This window comes from Oncorhynchus mykiss, chromosome 7 (assembly GCF_013265735.2).
Source record: "Oncorhynchus mykiss isolate Arlee chromosome 7, USDA_OmykA_1.1, whole genome shotgun sequence".
NCBI classification, from domain to species: domain Eukaryota; kingdom Metazoa; phylum Chordata; class Actinopteri; order Salmoniformes; family Salmonidae; genus Oncorhynchus; species Oncorhynchus mykiss.
In genome coordinates, this window is record NC_048571.1 from 5,528,239 (window position 1) to 5,553,701 (window position 25,463).

At 44.4% G+C, this 25,463-nt stretch overlaps 1 protein-coding gene across 1 annotated transcript; it reads right to left on the reverse strand.

Moving 5' to 3' along the window:
* On the reverse strand, window positions 1-24,678 carry LOC110495503 (tetraspanin-7). Its single transcript, XM_021570797.2, has 8 exons — window positions 24,429-24,678; window positions 5,794-5,982; window positions 5,110-5,184; window positions 4,766-4,861; window positions 4,437-4,592; window positions 4,277-4,360; window positions 3,120-3,201; window positions 1-1,701 (listed from the first exon to the last, which is right to left on the reverse strand). Exons 1-7 carry the CDS (start codon window positions 24,507-24,509, stop codon window positions 3,133-3,135), a joined length of 750 nt encoding a protein of 249 aa, XP_021426472.1. The 5' UTR covers window positions 24,510-24,678; the 3' UTR covers window positions 1-1,701; window positions 3,120-3,132.
* Between the last annotated feature and the right edge of the window lie 785 nt (window positions 24,679-25,463).

Below are 25,463 nucleotides of genomic sequence, written 5' to 3' on the forward strand. Positions count from 1 at the left end.
AACGATGTAATGACCATTTTATTAATATATTCAAGATCACAATTGTTCACAATATCAACATACATTTGTTGGCATGCTAGCTGGTGATGCATTTTAAAACGTTTTCTTTTTTTATACAAAGTCTTATTTCGTCTGTCCAATTTTGGATTGAGAGATAAATTGACCATGTACATTGGTTTTATACTGATCCCGCGAAAACACAGAGCAACTTCAGAATGCGTCAAAACCCCAAAACAAAAACAAAAACCTAAAAGAATCCTAGTAATTAGAGAAATAGAATCTTGGAACCAGCTTTCTGTGCTCACATGACAGTTGAATGAAACCAGTAACAGTGTCAGTGACCTCGGTGGTCTGCCCCACTCCATTCTACCCCCAGGCCCTCGCTAAAGCTTATTATTCCTACAGTCATTACCACCTAAGAGGTTGCTGTCATTTAACTGATTCTCCATTTAAGTAATACACAAAAGTGGCAAATCTTTAAAAAGTGGTATTTCATTTGATTGTTACAAGCCAGAGCAATGACAGACCGAATCGAGCTCGAACACCTCACGTCCTGCCACTGAGAATGACTCTCTCTCTCTTTCTCTCACTGGACACAGACATCAATTCATTGTCTATTCCACATCATTTCATTGAAATGACAATGTTGATTCAACCAGTCTGTGCACAGTTGGCTCTCTCTCTGTCTACCAATCCCATATAGTGAGAAGCAAACGGCAACAACAAAAGACAGAAAGTAGAATAGTCTTCTCTCATCATCAGAAAGCAGTGCTGAAACTCTAGTTTGTGCAGCGATATGCGTCAGTCAGGGAGGAGGGTGTTGGAACCGAATGTACTGGGGTGTGGCGGTGGAGAGAGACAGAGAGAACTGGATGTGCTGGAGAATGGACAAGGATAGTCAGAGTGGGATCTCAAGCAGAAGGTGAATGTGTAAAAACATTTGAACACCAAAACTGGGGTTTAAACCAGAAAAAATGGCTGTGTCTCAGACTACTGTTATAGAAACACACATGACTAGTTAAGACTTTTAAAATGAAATGAAATATTACAACAACAAAACAACATTATGACTGATTATGACTGACAGACAGAAGGCACAGGGGAGGGAGTGGCAGAGATCACCAAGTACAGGACTGAATACAGAGGATCTAAACGCATCACAAATACACATCTCCAGAGAGCAACTTGCACAAGGTCATTTAGAGTGATAGTCATTAGAAGCAGAATGTAGGTGTACTGTAGTCCATGTAGCAGCAAAAAGCAGACGCTGTGTGTGTGCGTGTGTGTCAGTCAGAGAAACTCAGTCCCTTCTGAGTGGGCTCAAGTTTCTTTCGAAGACCTCATATTGGAAATTCTGATGGCATCTCTCAAAGTATTTCCAGGAAATTTAGACTGGGGAAGATAGCAGTGGAACGAGGAGCTATGTTGCAGCTATGTTGTTTGAATTAGGCATGGCATGCCTGGATCAGAGCATATGGCTGAGGCAGGTGCTAATCGACAACCATTAATTTTAGAAGAATTAAGGTCTTGAAAGGTAACATTTTTAGTCATGGCATGATGGCATGTTAAGGAATGTGTTGAAAGAGAGAAAAAGAGAGCGATAAAGTAAGAAAGATAAGGAGTGGAAAAGTAAGAATGGAGTGTTTGGGTGTGTTCCTCCCCAGTTTCCAAGGTGACGTGTACTCTCTCCTCCTGGTCTCCCTGGAAGGAAACAAATAACAAAGGTGCCGACAATCACAGAGAGACTCAACATGATTGTGTGTGTACGTGTGTGTCTGCGCATGTGTGACTACATTCCCTGAAAACACCATCCACACCACCCATAATCAGTGACAACGAGGGGATCCTCTCTTTTGGAACTTGTCACCTGAAGCTTTTGGAAGACAGATCTCCCTGAGAAGTCTCTGCAGGGCCGCCACACAGCCAGAGGGATAGCCATTTGTCTGCTGTAATGAGCGGAGCCTTTGGACTGTGATGTGTGTAAGAAGCCTAAATGCCACTCTCTCTCTCTGCACCTGTGGAACGCAGTCTGTCGGTTAACCCTCCCAGAGCCTCCCATGCCAGGCTTCAGGTCTATTTAGAGCCCTGAGGCTTCTGAAGTGACAAAACAGCCAACCAATGGGGAGAAGTGGGGGATTCTAACTCTTTAAGGCATAATCACACCACACAGCCCTGCCAACACGGTATAAATCAGAGTGTTTAATTGCGAGCCAAACAGCTTTATTTATAATCCACAGCAGCACAGTCGGGGACGGCCAATTAGAGGGGCCTGCTGGGAAGGTGTGAGCTAGCGATAACTACCTTGCATAGTGAGATCACGTTTGTGTGTGTGTGTGTTTGACTGCGACTTGCAGGGGGCTGTAGGGGTTCCAGCCATGGAGGTCTGTGACACAACCCCTTATTACACTGGATGCATTGCACTTAGTCACAGAGACAAATAGCACTATACAAGTGTGTGTGTGTGTGTGTGTGTGTGTGTAGCACACAGATAATGACCCATTTTGTATTCTACATGAGTCAAATGAAATGGAGTCCATTGCCCATGTTGTGAATGGCTGCTGATCATACAAGGATTTATACATTGCTAGGCATGACCGCCTTGTTGACCTGATAGCCAGCAGGGTGGGACAAGTGGTCTCACCAACAGCACGCATGCATAAACATTCCTGTTTCCTGTGTGCCAGATGCTGTTGTTGTGGGGGGAGGCCAGGGGGAGGTGTTCGTTTTGGAAGTGGGCTGCTCATTGGACGGCTACATGGAGCAGGCCTTTGCTGAGAAGCTGCTTAAATACCAGCCCCTCGTGGCATGCTGGGACAGCCTGGGGTGGAGGTGCAAGCTGGTGGGGTGGAGGTGCAAGCTGGCGGGGCTGATATTTGGCAGTCTCGGCCACGTACACAGGCTTGCAGTGCGTGGCCTCCAGATTGCGGGCCTGACAAAAACCAGGGCAAAGCAATTGGCTAGGTACTGCTCTGTTTCAGCTGTCATGGGCAGCCTAGCTGTTTGGAGAAGGATGTGCTTTCTGTGCCCTGCACACAGGGACCTTTGACATGTTTGGATCCTTTTTTTGTAAATTTTATTGGTGGATTCAAATGAAGTATTTGTGTGTGTGTCAGACTCACCTGCACCTCACTGCTACACCATCTCATATTGGTTGGCAGTGATAAGCCGCGACAGACAGCATGCCAACAGCATACCAATTGACTGGAGAGAAAGAGAGAGAGAGTGAAAAAGAGAGAGTGGGAGAAAGAGAGAGAGAGATATAATGGGGGAGAGAGAGAGTGGGAGAGAGCAAGAGAGGAGAGAGTGGGGGTGGTGATGAAAATGAGTCAGTTCCAACAGCACACAATAAATAATCTCTCTTAAAGGTCCTCAGTCTTCCCTCCATCCTCCCCCTCTTTCCTTCACCCTTCCCCCTCTTCCCTCCACCCTCCCCCTCTTCCCTCCACCCTCTCCCTCTTCTCTCCACCCTCTCCCTCTTCCCTCCATCCTCATTGCCAGGGGATGGAGGGCCAAGGAGGTATCAGGGAAGGAGGAGAGGAGGGATCAGGGAAGGAAGAGAGGAGGGATCAGGGAAGGAAGAGAGGAGGGATAGGGACAAGATGAATTAAAGGGGTGGCTGCTCCTATAAGAGGTGTCATTGATCTCTCTCTGCCACCCCTCCTTCTCCCCTCGCCGCTTCCCTCCATAACGTTTACGGTGCAATTAATGGGCTCGGGACTGCAGAAGAGCAGGCCGTCGCAGGTCACAGCGTCCACGGAGACACACACACACTCACTCTCTCTACCTACCTCCTCCAGGCCCATTAAGGGTAATGGAGGGGGTCGCTGTGACGACGAGCGGCGCTGTGGGGCTAATCGAGCATGTCAGCCGAGCAGGAGGTAACGACCACACTCGCGCAGAGTAGAGAGAGAGAGGAGAGAGAGAGGAGAGAGCGAAGGAGGGAGAGGAGAAATGAGGAGAGAGAGGAGAAATGGAGAGAGAAGAGGAATGGAGAGAGAGGGAGCTGGAGAAGGAAGGAGGTAGGGGAGAGAGAGAGTGTGTGTGTGCTGTTGTACTCTGGTCTGCATAATAGTTCCCGAGGCGCGCCTGAATGGTGTGTGTGTGATGGAACAGGCTCTGAGTGGCAGACTAGCTGATTGGGTCTGAAGGAGCAGCGGTGAACACCGCCCCAGCCGTGTGTAATCATTAATAACCTGCACTGGGCGCACGCTCACACACACACACACACACACACAGAAGGAGAGTGGAAGAACAACTGGCCCATACTGTTACTTACTTGTGAGACAGCTATTCCAAATGTCACTCCAGCAATGATCCCCATGTTAGTCTCAATGAAGTCAGTCACCAGCTCATAACAGCCCTGTAGAAGACAAGACAAGTGAGTGTGTTTGTCAGTGTGTACGGTGTGTGTCTGTCTGTCCGTGTGTGTGTCTGACCTGCTGGTGGACCTTGCTGGGGGCTATGGTGACATTGTGCAGGTCAGAAGCGTTACAGTCAGAGATGCTGGCACAGCAGCTGGGTGGGATGCCGTTGTTAGGGAACCAGATACTGGACAACCAGCTGGTGTAGTTCAACACACCACAGCATTTCAACTGGAGGGATAGAGGGGGGATGGAGAGGGAGAGAGAGCGAGAGAGGGATGGAGAGAGGGGGGGAGAGAGAGAGCAAGAGAGATAGAGAGTGAGGGGGTTGGAGAGAGAGCGATTTATCACAGTCCATTTTTAATCACAACCCTAATTTGGCTGTCAAGATGACCGTCACTCACACTGCGCTGCACATTGTCCACAGCCAGGCTCCTCTCGTCCTGGGAATTGTAGTTCTTCACTGCCTCACTGAAGGTCCTCTGGAAGGTTCCCTTTATCTGGGAACACAAACACAAAGTTCTTGTTGTGTTCATAGCTTCTCCTGTTGTGAACAGATGGACACTCTGACTGATGAATTCTTCCCAGTGGGCACACACTGGTTGAATCAACATTGTTTCCACGTCAGTTCAACAAAATTACGTTGAACTAACGTGGAATAGAAGTTGAATCGACATCTGTGCCCAGTGGGTGGGTACTCATGATCCTGTGGGTGAGTGCCAGAGGCAGGTATGGCAGGGCCACCTACCTCATGACGAAAGACAAAGCCGGAGATGCCAGCCACAAGCTCTGCCAGGAAGATCAGGGACAGGAACATGGCATACTGCAGAGAGAGGGCACACAGGGCGCCACAAAACAGACACTGAGTTACTGTGTATATTTTGCAGACTTTCTCACCCTTTGCTCACGATAAGATTCTCGAAACACTGCAAGGAACGTTGAATGACAATAGGAAAGGAAGACATTTTTAGAAGGAAAGAAATCAAAAATGAAACAAAGACATAAACAAACCCACTGGGCACACACTGGTTGAATTAACGTTGTTTCCACGTCATTTCAATGATATTACTTTGAACCAATGTGGAACAGATGTTGAATTCTGTTTCTAGACAAATTTGAGTTACTCGGATGACAACTTCTCCTAGCTCTCACCAGCTTCTCCTAGCTCTCACCAGCTTCTCCTAGCTCTCACCAGCTTCTCCTAGCGCTCACCAACTTCTCCTAGCTCTCATCAACTTCTCCTAGCTCTCATCAACTTCTCCTAGCTCTCATCAACTTCTCCTAGCTCTCATCAACTTCTCCTAGCTCTCATCAACTTCTCCTAGCTCTCACTAACTTCTCCTAGCGCTCACCAACTTCTCCTAGCCCTCACCAACTTCTCCTAGCTCTCACCAACTTCTCCTAGCTCTCACCAACTTCTCCTAGCTCTCACCAGCTTGAGCATCCATGGGCTCCCGCGGCAGGTAGCGAAGCATCCAAACAGTCCGAACACGATGATGCATGTTCCGGTGCCGATGAGAACATAAGGAGCGTTGGTGGAGCTGTCAGCGATGATAGATATGTATGCACCCAGCATAAACTTTCCCCATAGTCCCACAGCCAAGAGGATCGCCCCCGTGATCTGGACAGAGAGAAAGAGAGAGCGAGAGAGAGAGGGGCGAGAGAAGGTGAAAGAGCATTAGAGGCCTGTCACTAAAAAGTCATCAAGGGCATCACTGGAGGTTTCAGACCCATAGAGATGATCGGTGGCACAACTGTAACACAACCATCACAGCTTCATGCTAAATGACACGTTCATATGATATGAAATGTCAGTGGTCTGTTTAAGCAGTCGTCCATAAAAGCAGTCAATTTCTCTGTGTAATAAACCATTGATTACACTGTAAATGATACACTGCCGATCTACTATAATGCTGTTAGTGGCACTGGAGATAGCTCTTTGCTGCCACCCAATGAAAGAAACTGAATCCTCACTGCATGGCTCATGAGACAGAAGAGAAAGCGAGACATTTTATAGGCTCTTTTTTTCTGGTTAAAAATAACTAAAACTTACTAAGTAGACCAGACCCAGCTGCTGTCAAGTTTTCAAGATATTTCACTTTCAAAATACAGAAATCATACCGTACGATGATTTCTGTATTTTGAAAGATACACATCTTGAAAACTTGAGTGTCGACAAGCAAAACATTTTGGGACAATGTCAACAATGGGTCAATGAAACAAATACAAATTCCATTAAGTAGATGGGAACTGTGAACATTTGTTTCAATGGCAAACAGCCTTTATGGGATATCTTGATTTTTCCACCATCTTTGGCCCTACTCGTGAATGATGACTGGTGTGTCATGACCAGGAAAAACTACATATTCATAAGGGGAAAAACTATTTTATTCATGGAAGGTTAGTAGAACTTACGCCACAGGCTAGGATAATTAATGTAGCGGGTTAGGAGACTGAGGTTAAGGTTAGGAAATGGGTTAGGTTTAGCGAAAATGCTCTCCTAACCTACTATGAAAATCACTTTGTATCGAAGTGGCGTGAAAAGAGTGACTGGGTGAATGCAGGCCTTCCAAAAGCCCACCCAACACCAGCATGCATTAGTCGCTGTAGACTGAACACTTTGCTCTCTCTGTGATATAAACACTAGATGACTAATAGGGGATGCTGTGTTGAAGCATCCGCACCTCCATCTTGGCTCTAACCCTGGGTTATGATGCATTTTGTCAGTGCATCATACAAAACCCTCTTCCCATTCTTTTATGTTGTTGTTATATTTGTGTGTTTCTACTAGCGCTTATTATGTGCACCCAATGATGTATATAAACCCTGGATTGTGAATTCTATGTATTGGCCATTGAGAGGCTTTGAAGCCACCTGTCGGCCATATTGGCACTCCCCAGTAGGACCAGTCCTCCATAGGAATAAATGGGATGCTACTGTATTTCAGTTAAATGTTTCAAGAACATGTATTTAAGTCTTTTTTTGTTGAAGTGGGGACAGTAACATTAGTAATAAAACAAATTATACTATATTGTTATTTTATGTTTAGCTCACATAATATAATAGTATGCATGAATGTGTCTGTAACAGAATAAACGAGGCAAAAACAAATGTACACATTAATACATGCATTTCCTGTGCTTCAAAAATGTGATTTACAACAGTGAGGGAGTGCCAACACAGCGCCCCCTATCAGTCATCTAGTGTATAAATAAATAATTGTGTGCACCAGCCTATTCTGTGTAGAGCCCTCTAGTAGTGTGTTCTTGAACAGCAGATGGTGCTGTGGTTATTGGTAAAGACTGGAATTTGGTATTTTATTAGGATCCCCATTAGCTGTTGCAAAAGCAGCAGCTACTCTTCCTGGGGTCCAACACACAACATGAAACATAATACAGAATGACATAATACAGAACATCATTAGACAAGAACAGCTGAAGGAATACAGCAGTGGCACGTCCACCTGTCCAGAGGAGAAGATGCCATTCCCTTTGATGAGGAAAAAAATCATACAAACTGTTCTGAACAGTGAGAGATTGTGGGTCTAGAAAGGTAGGCTACTACTGGTACTATCTAACCTCAACATGTACCTGGTAAATTATTATTTTTCTTTAACCTTTATTTAACTTGGCAAGTCATTTAAGAACAAATTCTTATTTACAATGACGGCCTACCCCGGCCAAACCCTAACCCAGACAACGCTGGGCCAATTGTGCACTGTCCTATGGGACTCCCAATCACAGCCCATGGTGATACAGTCTGGAATTGAACCAGGGTCTGTAGTGACACCTCTAGCACTGAGCTGCAGGCCTTAGATGGCTGCGCCACTCGGGAGCCCCACATATACACATACACAAAAACCATTACAGATGAATCTCCTCCTCCATATCATGAAATTAATGTGGAGTGAAAAGTGGGTTAATGTATTCACTTTGGGGATTTGTGGTCCTTGTTCAAAGCAGGGGTTCCACTCAAGGACTGGGTTCTCCATGGAGTTCCTCTCTATATCTCTCCATTATTATTAATATATGCATATTTTAGTCGTTAATTAACATATTTGTGGTAGGGAAGATCAGGAATCAGGATTACGTCTAAAATGACAATAACTGAAGTTCCTTTCTTTGTAAAACCAGTTAGCAGTTCGCAGGGTTGGGTCAAGGTTTTCTTCATTGTTAAGGCGGCTAGTCGTCCCTTACTAGCATAGCAATGACATCACTGAAGAAACTATCACCCCTGCCCTCAACCATAACTAAATATGCTTATCTTATCTCACCTTATAGCTTGTAGCCTCTGGTAGAAGCTCACTCCTTCCTTACACAAGCCAGAAGGCGTTGGCTCAGCTGGTGTGAGATGTGAACACAGTATCATAAGACTCTTTGCCCACCAGTGCATCTGCCTATTCAATATTTTATTTAACCAGGCAAGTCAGTTAAGAACAAATTATTATTTACAATGACGGCCTAGGAACAGTGGGTTAACTGCCTTGTTCAGGGGCAGAACGGCAGATTTACCTTGTCAGCTCAGGGATTTGATCTTGCAACCTTTCGGTTACTAGTCCAAAACTCTAACCACTAGGCTACCTGCCGCCCCAAACCAATATGTGTCTAACCCACACAGAACAGCAGCAGAGGAAGACTTTATTTGAGATAAACACAGCAGAGAGGAAGCACATGGAAAAATGTTACCTAACCACTGATATACAGGGTCAGATATTTTGTAATTCCCCTGATGGTTAAGTTTAGGATTGGAGTTAGAGAGATCTGATCCTAGATCTTTGGTAAAGGGCAACATCTACCTCGAGCAGTGGCGCAGTGGCACAGCGGATGCATCCCAAATGGCACCCTATTCCCTACATAGTGCACTTCCCATAGGGCTCTGGTCAAAAGTAGTGCACTATATAGGGAGCCATTTGGGAAGCGTCACCTCCCTGTAGCCACCATGCGTTGGGAAATGATGTTGTGATTCTGAGCATGTCTGGCGCTGGCCGTGCGTCAGAGGCCCGCTGACACATACAGAGCAGCCTGCCTGCCCCCCTCACTGTCTGCCTGCCTCCCTCCATGCCCCCTCCCTGTCTGCCATTCTCCCTCCCTCCCTGTCTCCCTCCCTGCCTCCCTGCCTGCCTGCCTGCCTGTCTGTCTGTCTGCCTGATTACCCAAGACAGCACGAGAAGGAACAGCAACACTCTCACAGGTGGAGTGAGTCAGAGAGAGAGAGAGAGTATTTAGTGTGAGATAGAAGAGAGAGAGAGATTAAAGAGTGCGAGAGGTGAGTCACTGCCCGACATGTAGCATGACACTTAGACAGCGTATTCATCAATGTTGTTGTTCGACGTTATGCAGAACATATCCCAGTCCACGTGATAGAAGCAATCTTGAAGCATGGAATCCGATTGGTCCAACCAGCGTTGAACAGACCTGAGTGTGGGTGCTTCCTGTTTTAGTTTCTGTCTATAGGCTGGAAGCAACCAAATGGAGTCGTGGTCATCTTTTCCGAAGGGAGGGCAGGGGAGGGCCTTATATGCGTCGCGGAAGTTAGAATAACATTGATCTAGGGTTTTGCCAGCCCTGGTAGCACAATCGATATGCTGAGAATTTGGGGAGCCTTGTTTTCAGATTAGGCTTGTTAAAATCCCCAGCTACAATAAATGCAGCCTCAGGATATGTGGTTTCCAGTTTACATAGAGTCGAATGAAGTTATTTCAGGGCCGGCGATGTGTCTGCTTGGGGGGGATATATACACGGCTGTGATTATGATGGAAGAGAATTCTCTTGGTAGATAATGTGGTCGGCATTTGATTGTGAGGAATTCTAGGTCAGGTGAACAAAAGGAACAAAAGTTCCTGTATGTTGTTATGATCAGACCGCGTCTCGTTAATCATAAGGCCTACACCCTCGCCCTTCTTCTTACCAGAGAGATGCGTGTTTCTTTCGGCGCGATGCGTGAAGAAACCAGGTGGCTGTACCGACTCAGATAGCGTGTCTCGAGTGAGACATGTTTCCGTGAAACAAAGAACGTTACAGTCTCTTATGTCTCTCTGGAAGGCAACACTTGCTCGGATTTCGTCTACCTTGTTGTCAAGAGACTGGACATTGGCGAGTAGTATGCTCGGGAGCGGTGCCCGGTGCACGCTACGTACATACTATGTACGTACTATGAACACTACGGAGCCTGACCAGAAGACCGCTCCGTCTGCCCCTTCTACGGTGTTGTTATTTTGGATCGCCGGCTGGGATCCGATCCATTGTCCTGGGTGGTAGGCCAAACAGAGGATTCGCTTCGGGAAAGTCGTATTCCTGATCGTAATGTTGGTGAGTTGACGTTGCTCTTATATCCAATAGTTCCTCCCGACTCTATGTAATAAAACCTAAGATTTTCTGGGGTAGCATTGTAAGAAATAACACATAAAAAAACAAAATACTGCATAGTTTCCTAGGAACGCGAAGCGAGGCGGCCATCTCTGTCGACGCCGGAAGTGTTGCCCATCCACCGTTCCTTCTCTAGTAATGTCTGGGAGCAGCGGTAGGTTCATTTCCCTGTAATGTACCGTTCCCCTGTCCCCAGTTCCCTCTCCTCTAAAGTGTTCATGTCTTATTCAACGTGACACTATGAATCATTCATGGAGCCATCTGCTGTAGCAAGCGAGGGGCTTCCCTCCCCTACATGCTCCATCAGCAGGGGGTACCATCCTAGGCAGGAGGGATTAAGGGGAGAGGGTGTGTGTGTGTGTGTGTGTGTGTGTGTGTGTGTGTGTGTGTGTGTGTGTGTGTGTGTGTGTGGACTGACAAAAAGAGCCCCGGCTAACATGAAGCAGAGGCCCTGTGGGGTGTGTTGCAGTCGGCGGCCATATTGGTCCCAGTTAACTCAGCAGGGCTATGTGTTTAAGTATTTATGTGTACTGTATATTATCTCAGCTGTGACGTTACACCACAGTGATGAGACATGGTCATAGGGTTTCAACCCTTCATTGCCAGTTACACTGCACGTGTTTCGGTCACAGTAAAAATAAATTCAACATCTGAAACACAAATGTATACACAATCCTAGATGACGAAGTTACAATGTGATGTACTGTATGTAGCCTATGTTGATTTTGAGTGAACTAGGGCTTTCAGAGTTGGAATAGGTAAGTCAGCCATTTTACCTATAAACACTGAAGTTCCCAGTCTGTTAAAGTGAGACACTTTTATCAGAGTCCGTCGCGGATGGTGCACAGGAGCTAGTTTCAGTTCAACACCAGATTGGAGTCTTCACACAGCCTGACAGAGGTAATGGAATTTGTCAGCTATGACAATTTTTCCTCCGGACATTCTCCTCATCCATCTATCACTGCAGCTGCCGGCCTCGCAGAAATACAAAATGAGGTTTGTGAAGATAGTGGTACAACCACATGCTGTTTTTTACTGACGATGGGTTCGAGGTAATATTTCTTGGCAACCTACCAGCACCCGTATGCAGTCCCAATACATCTGGTTGATAGCAAACCATTTGTGGCTGTTAATATACAGAACAAGAAAGTAACTAGAAATAAGAGCACCATGACAACTACTCAGACTTTGTTCCAAGCAGAGTTGCCACTGAAGGTTGAGCTCTAAATGTTTTTTGATGTCAGGATTGCTCATATCCAGAGACACTTGATGTAGATGAAATGTAATGTAGCGGCCTAGTTGGCTGAGCTAGCTTGAAAAGATCCACAACTCACCCCAAACTTTTCTAGACAGGACTAGACTTCCAAGAACTGAGGTGGCACGATATGTACTCTAGTATGATTTCACTTCCACATCTCATAGTGTGATACGTAGAGGTGTCAGAATCCTGTCCTGGAGCTGAGGTATTGGGCCGACAGCAACAACTGTTCAACATGTTTTGATTGTCTTACTTATTGCTCTCTTCTAGCACTCTCCTGACTCTCCTCAACAGAGTGGCTCAGTGATACCAAGAACAATCCACAGAAAAACACTAACAGAAAGAGATTTGTCGCCAAACAATAATGAATAATTGATTAGATTTAGAGAGCTTTTCCAGATGCTCAGACTAGACGCTTCACATTGTGTAAGAGAAAACACACGTCATCCACCACCACTGGGCAGGGACTGTGATTGGAGGTGCCTCTATGTATAAATGAGAGGGCTGGGGCCGAGGCCTGACTAATGGTCTGACCATCTGCCCTGGCAGGTGCACTGACGCTCATGCAAACATGAGATGACATCGCACCTTTATGCTGTGCCACTGTGAGCTGCAGGAAGAGCCTTTGAGATAGAGCTTTAGCTTCGGTAGAAATACAGTAAGGGGAACATGATGAAGAGACACACATGCAAGGCATTTAGGTAGGAGACCCTCTTGGATCATTATTATTCTGTATCTGAAAGCCAAGCAAGGCACTTGTGTTTGCTTTGGTGTTGCATCAACAGGAATTGCTGCTCTGTTTTGCTCTGTTCTGTTATGCTCTCTTCTGTTCTGCTCTGTTCTGTTATGCTCTCTTCTGTTCTGCTCCGTTCTGTTCTGCTCTGTTCTGTTATGCTCTCTTCTGTTCTGCTCTGTTCTGTTATGTTCAGCTCTGTTTTGCTTTGTTCTGTTCTTTTCTGCTCTTCTCTGTTTGGTTCTGCTCTGTTTCTTTGGATCCTGATGTTCCTGGAGCAAGGAAGCAGGGGGAGCCACACCCCTATGTTCCCTATAGGATACCAGCCACTCACAGCAGGACTACAGTCACACTCCATCCTCCCCTAGGAGCCAGCTAAACAACACTGAGCCACTTCCTGAGAGATTAAACACAGCACGTTGATGCCTGGAGGAAACCACCAACAACAACAGACACCTTTTAACAAGCCGCTCATCTGGCTCACACCCTCATCCAGCTTTTTTCCTTTAAAAACAACACGGCTACAATCAAACCAGACAGACAAAAGAGGCTGTGGGAGATACAGGGACTCAGTGTGTCCCCAGAACAGTCACTCACTGGATGGCAGAGCGGGAGAATTGGCAGGGAGAGTGATGTAGAAATGAAAAGAGCACTTTAGATTTCAAAGGGGAAGCGCACCCCTCCTTCTCCCCTTAGCAGAGACATGATCAAAGGTACTGTTGTTCTATGGGCGCTCAAAGCCAGGCTCTTATCGTTGAATCTTGTTCAAATAAAATAGTTTTTTGTTTGTTATTTATTTGTTTACTTTAGGATGGGGGGTTGAAGGGGGACTAGAATCAGAGTGAAAACGAAACCCCAATCTGAATTCTGTTACAGAAATCTTGACACCTGACTGTGTTTTATTGAAACTCCAATGTGGTGTTCAAGAAACGTTATGTTGCATAACTGACAGCCCACATGAAGAAATACTTACTATAGATTTCTGTAGTATACTGTAGAATACTATACTACACACTGTAGTATCCCTCAATCATGTGTAGTACTTACTATAGAATTGTGTAGTACACTGTAGAATACTATAGTTAATACTACAGTATTATCCCCCAAAAAACACAATGTCTGCAAAAACACAACAGTCCGTAAAAACACAACAGTTTTTTAACTATAGTAACAGTACCGTTTTAATTTGCATATAACCTGCCTATTCCCCTCCCCCATAACCCAATTTGTGCCAGCCATAAGTGAGAAACCTACATGCCAAGTACAGTATAGACGATATATTGTGTTATAGAAAAGAACTGAAGCTCTCAACTATCCATTCAGACTCCAGTCCTACCTACCTACAGGTTATGGAAAATTTGCTCTTTTAGAATTTGTCCAGCAGGATAATAAAAAATAATAAAACAAAAACACTATAGTAAATACTACAGTAATGTCTACAAAAACACTGTAGTAAATACTACAGTAGTGTCTGCAAAAACACTATAGTAAATACTACAGTAATGTCTGCAAAAACACTATAGTAAATACTACAGTAATGTCTACAAAAACACTATAGTAAATACTACAGTAGTGTCTACAAAAACACTATAGTAAATACTACAGTAGTGTCTACAAAACCACTATAGTAAATACTACAGTAATGTCTACAAAAACACTATAGTAAATACTACAGTAGTGTCTACAAAAACACTATAGTAATTAATTTGTGACAGCATGGATCAGAAAGTTTGATTTAGCTTGATTACAATGATTGCTTTGATGCGGGCCATTAAATTCACTTAGTCTGTGTAGTGAGTGGTCAATAATATTCACCTCTGAAATACAAACATTCTACTCCAGAGGACTTTGGTGTTTCTAGAGTGAATCTGTGCTTCTAATGTAACCAACTGGTACTACAACAATGATAGAACTCCAAGATGACTCTGTAATGCATGTTGATGGGGGTCAACGACAGAATTCTATACATCATTGGAGGTAACGAACACAGACAAAGAAGACAAGATGGGAAGTGTTGTGCTCGTCAAGGTGGATAATGACATCCTAAAATGGTCCTTAAAGTGACAGCCATATTGTGCATCCTTGGCTGAGCACACCATAGGCTTCCTTCTCTGCACTACTCTTCAAACCCAGAGGGATTGACTGTGCTTCCGAAGTGGAAAAGGAAGATGGAAATGATTGCATTTATACTGCACATTGGGGTTGACTACTCTGAGGTATACAGTAGTAGCTGAAACAGCTAGCAGAGACTGAAGGTAAGGGTACCTCTCAACCATGGTTTATATGTAAATGTCTGTTCACTTTTGATTAATGAGAGGGAAGGAGAGGGAGAGAGAGACAAAGAGAGAGAGAGAAACAGGGACAAAGAGAGAGGGATAGAGAGACAAAAAGAGAGGCAGAGAAAATGTGAAAGAGCAACAAACGGAGATGGCAGAACGAGGGGGATAGAGAGATTCACATTATTCACTGGTGCTGGCAGGGTTTCTGAGTTGGACTGATCATTAGTTCATTAAAGGCTCAACATGGTGCCAAATAAAGTACGATGCTTGGGAATGAAACTATAAGCTCAACAAGGCTCCCTTGCTCTCTCAGCAAAGCTGTGGGTCCATTCTACAGTGAAGGCACCAAACTAAACCAGGCAATACACAGAACCAACGGGGGAGTTCATCTCCATGGCAACGGCAGTCTCAGCAGCCCGCCTGCCTGCCAGCCAGCCTGCGTGGCCATGAGAGTTACTATTGTGCTGTGTTGGTCTCACTATAACCTGCCATTGTTCCTGTTTTCACACCCAATACTTTTCTTCTGCACCATGTTGTTATTGGATAGGTGTAAAAAACAGGCAGCCTGGCAGGCAGTATTGTTGTTATTAGATAGGTGTAAAAAACAGGCAGCCTGACAGGCCGCAGTGTTGTTATTGGATATGTGTAATAACAGGCAGCCTGGCAGGCAGTATTGTTGTTATTAGATAGGTGTAAAAAAAACAGGCAGCCTGGCAGGCAGTATTGTTTTTATTGGATATGTGTAATAACAGGCAGCCTGGCAGGCAGTATTGTTTTTATTGGATATGTGTAATAACAGGCAGCCTGGCAGGCAGCAGTGTTGTTATTGGATATGTGTAATAACAGGCAGCCTGGCAGGCAGTAATGTTGTTATTAGATATGTGTAATAACAGGCAGCCTGGCAGGCAGTATTGTTTTTATTGGATATGTGTAATAACAGGCAGCCTGGCAGGCAGTATTGTTTTTATTGGATATGTGTAATAACAGGCAGCCTGGCAGGCAGCAGTGTTGTTATTGGATATGTGTAATAACAGGCAGCCTGGCAGGCAGTAATGTTGTTATTAGATATGTGTAATAACAGGCAGCCTGGCAGGCAGTATTGTTGTTAATAGATATGTGTAATAACAGGCAGCCTGGCAGGCAGTATTGTTGTTATTAGATAGGTGTAATAACAGGAAGCCTGGCAGGCAGCAGTGTTGTTATTGGATATGTGTAATAACAGGCAGCCTGGCAGGCAGTATTGTTGTTATAAGATAGGTGTAAAAAAAACAGGCAGCCTGGCAGGCAGTATTGTTTTTATTGGATATGTGTAATAACAGGCAGCCTGGCAGGCAGTATTGTTTTTATTGGATATGTGTAATAACAGGCAGCCTGGCAGGCAGTATTGTTTTTATTGGAATTGTGTAATAACAGGCAGCCTGGCAGGCAGTATTGTTTTTATTGAATATGTGTAATAACAGGCAGCCTGGCAGGCAGTATTGTTTTTATTGGATATGTGTAATAACAGGCAGCCTGGCAGGCAGCAGTGTTGTTATTGGATATGTGTAATAAAAGGCAGCCTGGCAGGCAGTATTGTTTTTATTGGATATGTGTAATAACAGGCAGCCTGGCAGGCAGCAGTGTTGTTATTGGATATGTGTAATAACAGGCAGCCTGGCAGGCAGTATTGTTGTTATTAGATAGGTGTAATAACAGGCAGCCTGGCAGGCAGCAGTGTTGTTATTGGATATGTTTAATAACAGGCAGCCTGGCAGGCAGTATTGTTTTTATTGGATATGTGTAATAACAGGCAGCCTGGCAGGCAGTATTGTTTTTATTGGATATGTGTAATAACAGGCAGCCTGGCAGGCAGTATTGTTGTTATTAGATAGGTGTAAAAAACAGGCAGCCTGGCAGGCAGTATTGTTGTTATTAGATAGGTGTAAAAAAACAGGCAGCCTGGCAGGCAGTATTGTTGTTATTGGATATGTGTAATAACAGGCAGCCTGGCAGACAGTATTGTTGTTATTAGATAGGTGTAATGACAGGCAGCCTGGCAGGCAGTAGTGTTGTTATTGGATATGTGTAATAACAGGCAGCCTGGCAGGCAGTATTGTTGTTATTAGATAGGTGTAATAACAGGCAGCCTGGCAGGCAGTATTGTTGTTATTAGATAGGTGTAATAACAGGCAGCCTGGCAGGCAGTAGTGTTTTTATTGGATATGTGTAATAACAGGCAGCCTGGCAGGCAGTATTGTTGTTATTAGATAGGTGTAATAACAGGCAGCCTGGCAGGCAGCAGTGTTGTTATTGGATATGTTTAATAACAGGCAGCCTGGCAGGCAGTATTGTTTTTATTGGAAATTTGTAATAACAGGCAGCCTGGCAGGCAGTATTGTTGTTATTAGATAGGTGTAATAACAGGCAGCCTGGCAGGCAGCAGTGTTGTTATTGGATATGTGTAATAACAGGCAGCCTGGCAGGCAGCAGTGTTGTTATTAGATATGTGTAATAACAGGCAGCCTGGCAGGCAGCAGTGTTGTTATTAGATAGGTGTAATAACAGGCAGCAGCATTGTTTGGGTTTTGCACTGCCTGGCTCTCCAGTCCCACTGAGGGGTTAGCAGCATCCATTTTCTCCTCTGCCTGTGCCCTGTGAGACTTCCTGGTATGGGATAGATAACATTTACTTCATATTGTTTACTTATCTCCAGTGGAGGTATGGTGTCTGGAAATAAGCCTGTTTTTATTGACTTGGAGTCAAGCGTGACATTAGGCCTTGTGAGTCGCTAGCTAGCACAAACACGACACAAATGTTTCACAACAGGTGACAAGCCAGCCAGTGAGGAGCCTGTTCCCCTCCACCTGCTGAGTCAGGTGGCTGTCAGTGTGACCCCCAAACAATTGGTTGGCCCTGAGACATTTTATTGGCACACAATTCACAGTGGAGGTGTCGTAGCCCATACCACAGTGGCCTTGCTGACACAGGCCCTCAGAAGCACATTCTGGGTTCTGCAGGCCTATGTGTTTACAAACATACTGGACATTTGGAGGGTCTCATTTTCAGGGACCGAAGTAAAATGTCTAGACGTGTATTAGCAGTTTACAAACAGCATACTGGACATTTCTGAGGTTCTTGCTTTCAGGGACCGGGTGAAAATGTTGGAGAGACAGTCGGCCTATCTGGAGGAGGATATCGTCTTGTTTAAACGTCTTTTGAAGGGCACCATAGTGATTCATCTTATAGTCTTTATTGATTCATTTGTTGCAATTATTATTAGTCATACGGTATATTACATATGACATATTACAGTCACCTGAGGGCTTTGCAGGAAAGTGTGAGCTGAGTGTGTGTGATGTGTGAGCTGAGCACTGCATGCATGTTAAAGACGTGAAGCACGGTAACACTCTCACGCCATCAGACAGGCAAACAGACATCAGTGCACTTAATATTCCCCCTGATCCAGCGGCTCACTGTCATTGGTCCACGGGTCAACAATGACTCATGTTTAATGTCTTCCTGTCGGATATAGCCTTCCTACTAGACCAGGGAATAGCAAGATCCCCTATGAATGCCACATAACTTATTGGGGGATCAAGCAACCCCCATCCATAGCTAGCCTTGCCCCTGGCCGGCCACTTGCCTAACCTGACACAGCCATACACTAGCTACGGCCTTCTGAGGTTGCCTTAGAGGCTAGTTCTGGGAGTTGGTTGAGTATGACAAAAAACAATCCAATCTCTGAAATGGATCTAAATTCATGCAAACATAGTGTATCTACTACAAGGAACATATCATGTTTTAAAAGAGAAAGAGGCAAAACAAAGGATTAAAGGCCAGGTGCAAGAGGTTTAAAGGTCTGCTTTCAAAGCAATACAGATTTGGATATATGGCTTTAAATCGTCAACAATGAAGGACATATGCTACAACAACACCGCGGTGCATATTGTCAGTAGGTCTACAGCTAAATCTATACATGTGATCACTAGTCTACAATATAATGCTCATCCAGAGTGTTGATTTGTGACAAGCAAACTGTTAAACTACTGTACATTTCCCATAATGATAATCAGTAGTGCTGTGAAAGAGTCAAATGACCCAGCCATTGAGAATGCGTTTGTTGGGTGAGCATCCAATCACCACATGCTGAACATAGCTGAGATGCTAACAGCTGCCTGCTTACTCTACTATGTTCACTCACACATAGGAAATGATGGAGAGCGATCAAAGTCAATCCAAAGCATTCAGCACCTCCTCCCAGGCTGCAGGCTAAGTTTAGGCCATGTTTCATTACCGGCAACATGTAAAGCCCTGACTAAGAGTCAGAGACACTGTTGGTTCAACGTCTATTGGTTCTAAATCTAACACACCACACAATTACTGGAATTTTCAGCCACCTTGGAATTCCTCAATCACAGACTAATTGGTTGGATGGCCGGCACTGGATGACCTCTGTGGCTATTTCACCTTTGAACCCCACTCGGTTGGAAGTCTGAAGGGAAGTTCTTAATGAGATATTTTCTAGCTGCCTCAGTGATGGGCAGTATCCCGGCTGCCCGGAGAGATCTATACGCACTGAGATCAGAAGTCCATCACTCTAAATCCCTTACTTTCTTCAGTCTCTTGTGTAGTGTTACTGTAGTCCTTAGGCTCTTTTATTAATCATCTCATCTGCAAGGGAAGTGAGGTCTTATTCATTCAATTCCCCTGTAACCTTCACTCTCCTTGTGTTTTACCCTTTAAAGGGGCAATCCGCAGTTGAAACAATAACAAAGTGTGTTCCCCGCCACTGTTTCGGTAAAAAGCTGGGGGTGGTGCTGGAGAAATGTAACCACTCTCAAATTAATAGACAGAGCTATTTATGCAAAATAACTCATATCAAAATTATAACTTTAACCATGTTTTGAGGCTTTACAATGTTTGTTTACATTTACTATGTTTACAAACATTGGAGTAAAACAAGGTTATATTGTGGGTAATGATGGGGTACAACAGTTGAACGAACCTCATGAGGCTTTTATAAGTTATATTCTTCACGAATCAATGGGTACATATCATTAATTTATGAGTTAAAAAATGAATGTTGCAACTGCAGATGGCCCCATTTACGTTGTTTTCCCTTTCTGAGAAGAAAATAAGTGACCTTTGGACCAGTGTAAATGCTGTCGCCAAGCAACCAATGTAACTAAGCGGTGCCAGGCCAGATCCAGATCAGATCCAGGCAGCTCCTATCAGGCAGATTTAAATGCATTACCCGTTCGTTAACACAGCCGCAGCTAAGCCTTACACATTGTAAGCTTTAGCTGGAGCTTCTACAGCCTAGCTTTCAGCCTGGAGACCAGAGGTTGTTTCCTCTTGAGGCCTTCAGTAATGGGTTTCAGACAGAGGTGAGCTAGCTAGGCTAATGTCGGTCTGAGGAGGGAGTCCACCAGACGGTGGAGATGATGATAGTGTTGAGGGGGATTTTTAATGAATACTGAGAAACAGATACATGTAGGATATTCATTTGATCAACCTGTTGCAGGACACCTTTCTTGTAGTGAATTTCAGGTTTAAAAAGGCTTCTGAAGTTTGTAATTTCCACTTTTCCCTTACGAAAAATGTATTAACCCCTACAAGAATTTCCATTAATTATAATCCACATAATAATGAACATGTCCTGTTGCTGCAGGATTATTTTCCTGCTGTAGCAAACTGGCTCAAATGAAGATCCCACATCTGTATGAGCAGCGCTAACAGAGTGGACAAGGAGGCGACTACTGATATGGTTGCCTGGGAGATGTGTCCTGGGCTGGTGGAGTGTAACTGTTTGTCTCTGGTAACCATACTTCTAGATGGCTGAAGTAGATGGGTAAAGGTTTAAACTCCTTGTTATTTCAACTTCTCTTGATGACATTTCAACCCCTATTTTTAACACAGAATCAACATTTGTTTTTGTTTTTTTAAGCATTTATTTGAAGTTTAATTCACGTTTGTTGACAACGATATATGAGCTAAAATTTAATATTGATCTGATGTCTTTGCTCAGTTGGCAGCCTAGCCAATTTCTATGATTATTTAGAAATAACTTTAGCTGAGCACAGCCAAATGCTGTACAATAAGACACACAATCACATTCTCAGAGGAATAAGCCCCAACAAAAGCCTGGTACAGAGGAAACACAAAACACACAATACATTATGCTTCTTATTCCCATCTGGGCATTAATAATATGCCTCCACAGCATGAATTAGGCCAAGTCTTAGGGCGTCTGTCTGTTCTTGGCCTACTGAACAAGCTGCCATTTCTACTACACAGAGAAGCCTAATACCAAGAGGCTATGGGATTGTCTATCAATGTACTGCATCTATAGGCTTGTTTCAGTATATATACGGACAGTCTTCAAGCTACCTTCAAGCTACGATTACTGGTCCTATTGTGTCATGTTTGTTAATTTGCTTCGGTTCTTTATTAAAATCACCTTCTTCACCATTTTGCTGACTCTCGGCATATACGTTACACAATGCTAAGCCCTTGGTTTACTACAATGTGACGAACGGAGTGAGAAGTGCTGAGTAATTATGCCAAATGTGTCAGATACTCTCACAGTAATCATGCAAAGAACCTTTCTGGTACTGGTCCAGGCAACAGCAGTAAATAACAGATTGATAGCCAGGCTCTAGGTACACTCTTAGAAATAAATGTGCTATCTAGAACCAAAAAAGTTATTTGGCTGTCCCCATAGGATAACCTTTTGAAGAACCCCTTTTTGGTCCAGGTAGAACAATTTTAGGTTCCATGTAGAACCCTTTCCACAGAGGGTTCTACATGGAACCTAAAATTGTTCTCAGGTGGGGACAGCCACAAAACGCCTTTGGAACACTTTTTTTTCTAAGAGTGTAGCCATTGTTGGAGTTGGAGCTCTTGGCATAGATGTTGGAGACAAACAGAGTAGGCACCCAGAGCAGAATGACAGCTGAGCTGGCCTCAAACAACCTCCCCCTGCCAAGCTCTCAAACAAGCACCCCCTGGTAAGCTCTCAAACAACCTCCCCCTGGTAAGCTCTCAAAAGAAGTAAGACAGCAGGGCAGAGGCACTCTGTCTCATCCTGTCTCCTCCTGTCTCTGTTTATCTATCTCTCTCTGCAGTCCATCCTCGTACATCTGTCTGTCTGGCTAGGGAGGAAAACGGCCTCTAATATGTTTAGTTAAGCAGGCCATATGGCTTTCTTTGTCTAAGTGGCCCTCAGGTCAACATCAATGGAGTCTGCTTGTTGGAGAAGGAATGGGTCTATTTTAATACAAGTATAGCTGCAGTGGGTGGCTGGCTGGGTGGATGGGTCAGCGTGGCTGGGTGGGTGCGTCAGGGTGGGTGGGCCAGGGTGGATAGGCCAGGGTGGATGGGTCAGGGTGGATGGGCCAGGGTGGATGGGCCAGGGTGGGTGGATCAGGGCGAATGGGTCAGGGCGAATGGGTCAGGGCAGGTGGGTCAGGGTGGGTGGATCAGGGCGAATGGGTCAGGGCGGGTGGGTCAGGGCGGGTGTGTCAGTGTGAGTCAAGGTGGGTGGGTGGGTCAGGGTGGATGGGTCAGGGTGGATGGGTCAGGGCGGATGGGTCAGGGCGGGTCATAGTGGGTGGGTGGGTCAGGGTGGAGGGGTCAGGGCGGAGGGGTCAGGGCGGATGGATCAGGGCGGATGGGTCAGGGAGGATGGGTGGGTCAGGGTGGATGGGTCAGGGCGGGTGGGTCAGGGCGGGTCAAGGTGGGTGGGTGGGTCAGGGTGGATGGGTCAGGGCGGAGGGGTCAAGGCGGATGGGTCAGGGCGGATGGGTCAGGGTGGCTGGCTGGGTGGATGGTTCAAGGTGGGTGCGTCTGGTTTGGTTGTTTAAGGCACAATGGGGTGTGTTATATGGCCATTATACCACGGGTAAGGGCTGTTCTGTATACAGCCGTTAGCCGTGGTATATTGGCCATACACCACAAACCCCAGAGGTGTCTTATTGCTATTATAAACTGGTTACCAACTTAATTAGAACAGTAAAATGGAAATGTTATCCAGAAAATCAGTCCATCTTACAGTCTTGGAAAGGGCTCTGCGGCTGTCCCCAGGAGAACCCTTTTTGGATTCATGTAGAACCCTCTGTGGAAATAGTTCTACATGGAACCCAAAAGGGTTCTACCTGGAACCAAAAGGAGTTCTTTCAAGGGTTCTCTTATGGGGACAGCTGAAGAACCCATTTTGGTTCTAGATAGCACCTTTTTTTTCAAAGAGTGTACAAGTTGAAAACCAACCCATAAAAATAAGTCTGGCCAATGGTGACGGTGTACATTTACAACACAATCCTAACGACAACTAGGTCAATCTTCAGTCCCTGCAGAAATCTTAATTGAGGAAATGACAGGTTGTACACAGCATTGTACGAGATCTTCAGTTTCTTGGCAATTTCTCGCATGGAATAGCATTCCTTTCTCAGAACAAGAATAGACTGACGAGTTTCAGAAGAAAGTTATTTGTTTCTGGCCATTTTGAGCCTGTAATCAAACCCACAAATGCTGATGCTCTAGATACTCAACTAGTCTAAAGAAGGACAGTTTTATTGCTTCTTCAATCAGCACAACAATTTTCAGCTGTGCTAACACAATTGCAAAAGGGTTTACTAATGATCAATTAGCCTTTTAAAATGATAAACTTGGATTAGCTAACACAACGTGCCATTGGAACATAGGAGTGATGGTTGCTGATAATGGGCTAGATATTCCATTAAAAATCAGCCGTTTCCAGCTACAATAATCATTTACAACATTAACAATGTCTACAATTGATTTAAGATCAATTTGATGCTATTTTAATGGACAAAAAATGTGCTTAACTGTTCCTAGGCCGTCATTGAAAATAAGAATTTGTTCTTAACTCACTTGCCTAGTTAAATAAAAAATAAAAATAACCGTAACCTTATGAAGCAGTTGCTTATCAACAGATAGTATGAGCATCTAGAAAATCCGGACTATCCAAGTAAAGTGTGACCAGATGTTGATTAGGTTACCTGTTGGACTATTCTTAACATTCTTACAACAGCATGCGAAAGTTACAAAATCACAGGGGGAAAAAATGTTTAAAAAAATAAAAATAAATGATGGCTTCGTCAGCATTAGCGAAAAAATATTAACGACATTTCACATAATCAACATTTGTTTCAATATTTATAGCCTACTTAATACAAATATATTTCCTAGCCTATAGAAGAAGAAAAAACTCTTCAAACGTTATAATAATGCTAGCCTATAATAAAGATAACGGTCCACGCAGCGCGCCCACTAATAAACATGCACTTGTTCCAAGGCATCAGCCTGTGCGCACGGCACAACATCCGTTTTTTTCAACGTAAACTATTCAATCATTAAGGTCACAAACTAGATTATTACCTACATATGACATTTAGGACGACAATAAACTATCGCTTTGTCATGTCTGCTTACCCAAAACACGAAGGAATAGACGACGAGGAGCGTTTTGAGGCAGGTTATCACTGGTTTGGTCTCCATTCTTCTTGATGCCATTCTACAGTAAAATGGGGTGCTGGGTTTTCAGCGGGGCTGCGTTGCTGTGATTCTCCACTGGGCTTTGTTGGTTCAGTTGATCCACCCGCAGTCTTTCACAGCGCAGTCGCTCTCTCCTCACTGGCCGTAAATGAATGAGCTGCAGGTGGTTCTACAGGTCTCGTACCTCTCCATGCGCCGTCTGGCGGGGTTCACGGGTTGCAGTGAAAACCCTGATCAATGATTATTATGGGGTGTATATAACAGGTGTTACAAAGTCAATTAATCATTTTAAAATACGTGTTGCATTTTATGTGAAAGTCGTTACAAAAACATTATAATACTGGTTTAAAGACCAAGCCTATTTATTGCACGTATTATTATTTTTAACTATTAGGGGTACAACTATTGAAAATAAATTAATCCACAAATTAAGCCACAAGTATTTTGCTCAATGTAAAAGCAAGATGGTTGGCTGCGGAGGATGTATTGCAATTTGGAGAGTGACTAAAGTTCATGTGATCATCTGACAAGATGTGAAAAGTGTTCACAGACTGGTAACAGAATTGACAGGCTGGTGTTCCATGTGAGATGCTTGAGATTGCAACTTATCGCGAAACTGCAAGGGAAAGATCTTAGCAACCAACCAGGCTCCACAAATATAGTCTAATAGGCCAGTTAACCTCGTCCAGGCTAACTGTGAAGTCAGGAGGACTTCGAGAGTTAGGTGTTATAGCCAGACTAAGGGAAACCTAGCCACAGAGTTAAAAACCATCTTTGACCATGGGTGTATCATTAGTTGATTGTCTGTTGCAAAACCGGTTTGAACGAAACGGGGAGGGGCCTAACTGAATTTGTCCAATAAAAACTATTGGTTTTACGTTTGGAGTAAACGGTATCCGACTAATGAATAAACCCCTGGCACTGACCGCTTGAGATACCGGTAACTACCTAACCCTCGTATATGTCGGAACG

Excerpts from the sequence above, each read along its gene's own strand:
- LOC110495503 (XM_021570797.2), bottom strand. The coding sequence starts at position 24,509 with ATGGCATCAAGAAGAATGGAGACCAAACCAGTGATAACCTGCCTCAAA. Across the intron at positions 4,862-5,109 it reads GCTTTGTCTTTCGTCATGAG|ATAAAGGGAACCTTCCAGAG; the intron begins GTAGGTGGCCCT and ends TTGTGTTCCCAG. Across the intron at positions 3,202-4,276 it reads TTGGAATAGCTGTCTCACAA|TCAATTGGTATGCTGTTGGC; the intron begins GTAAGTAACAGT and ends CTTTCTCTCCAG.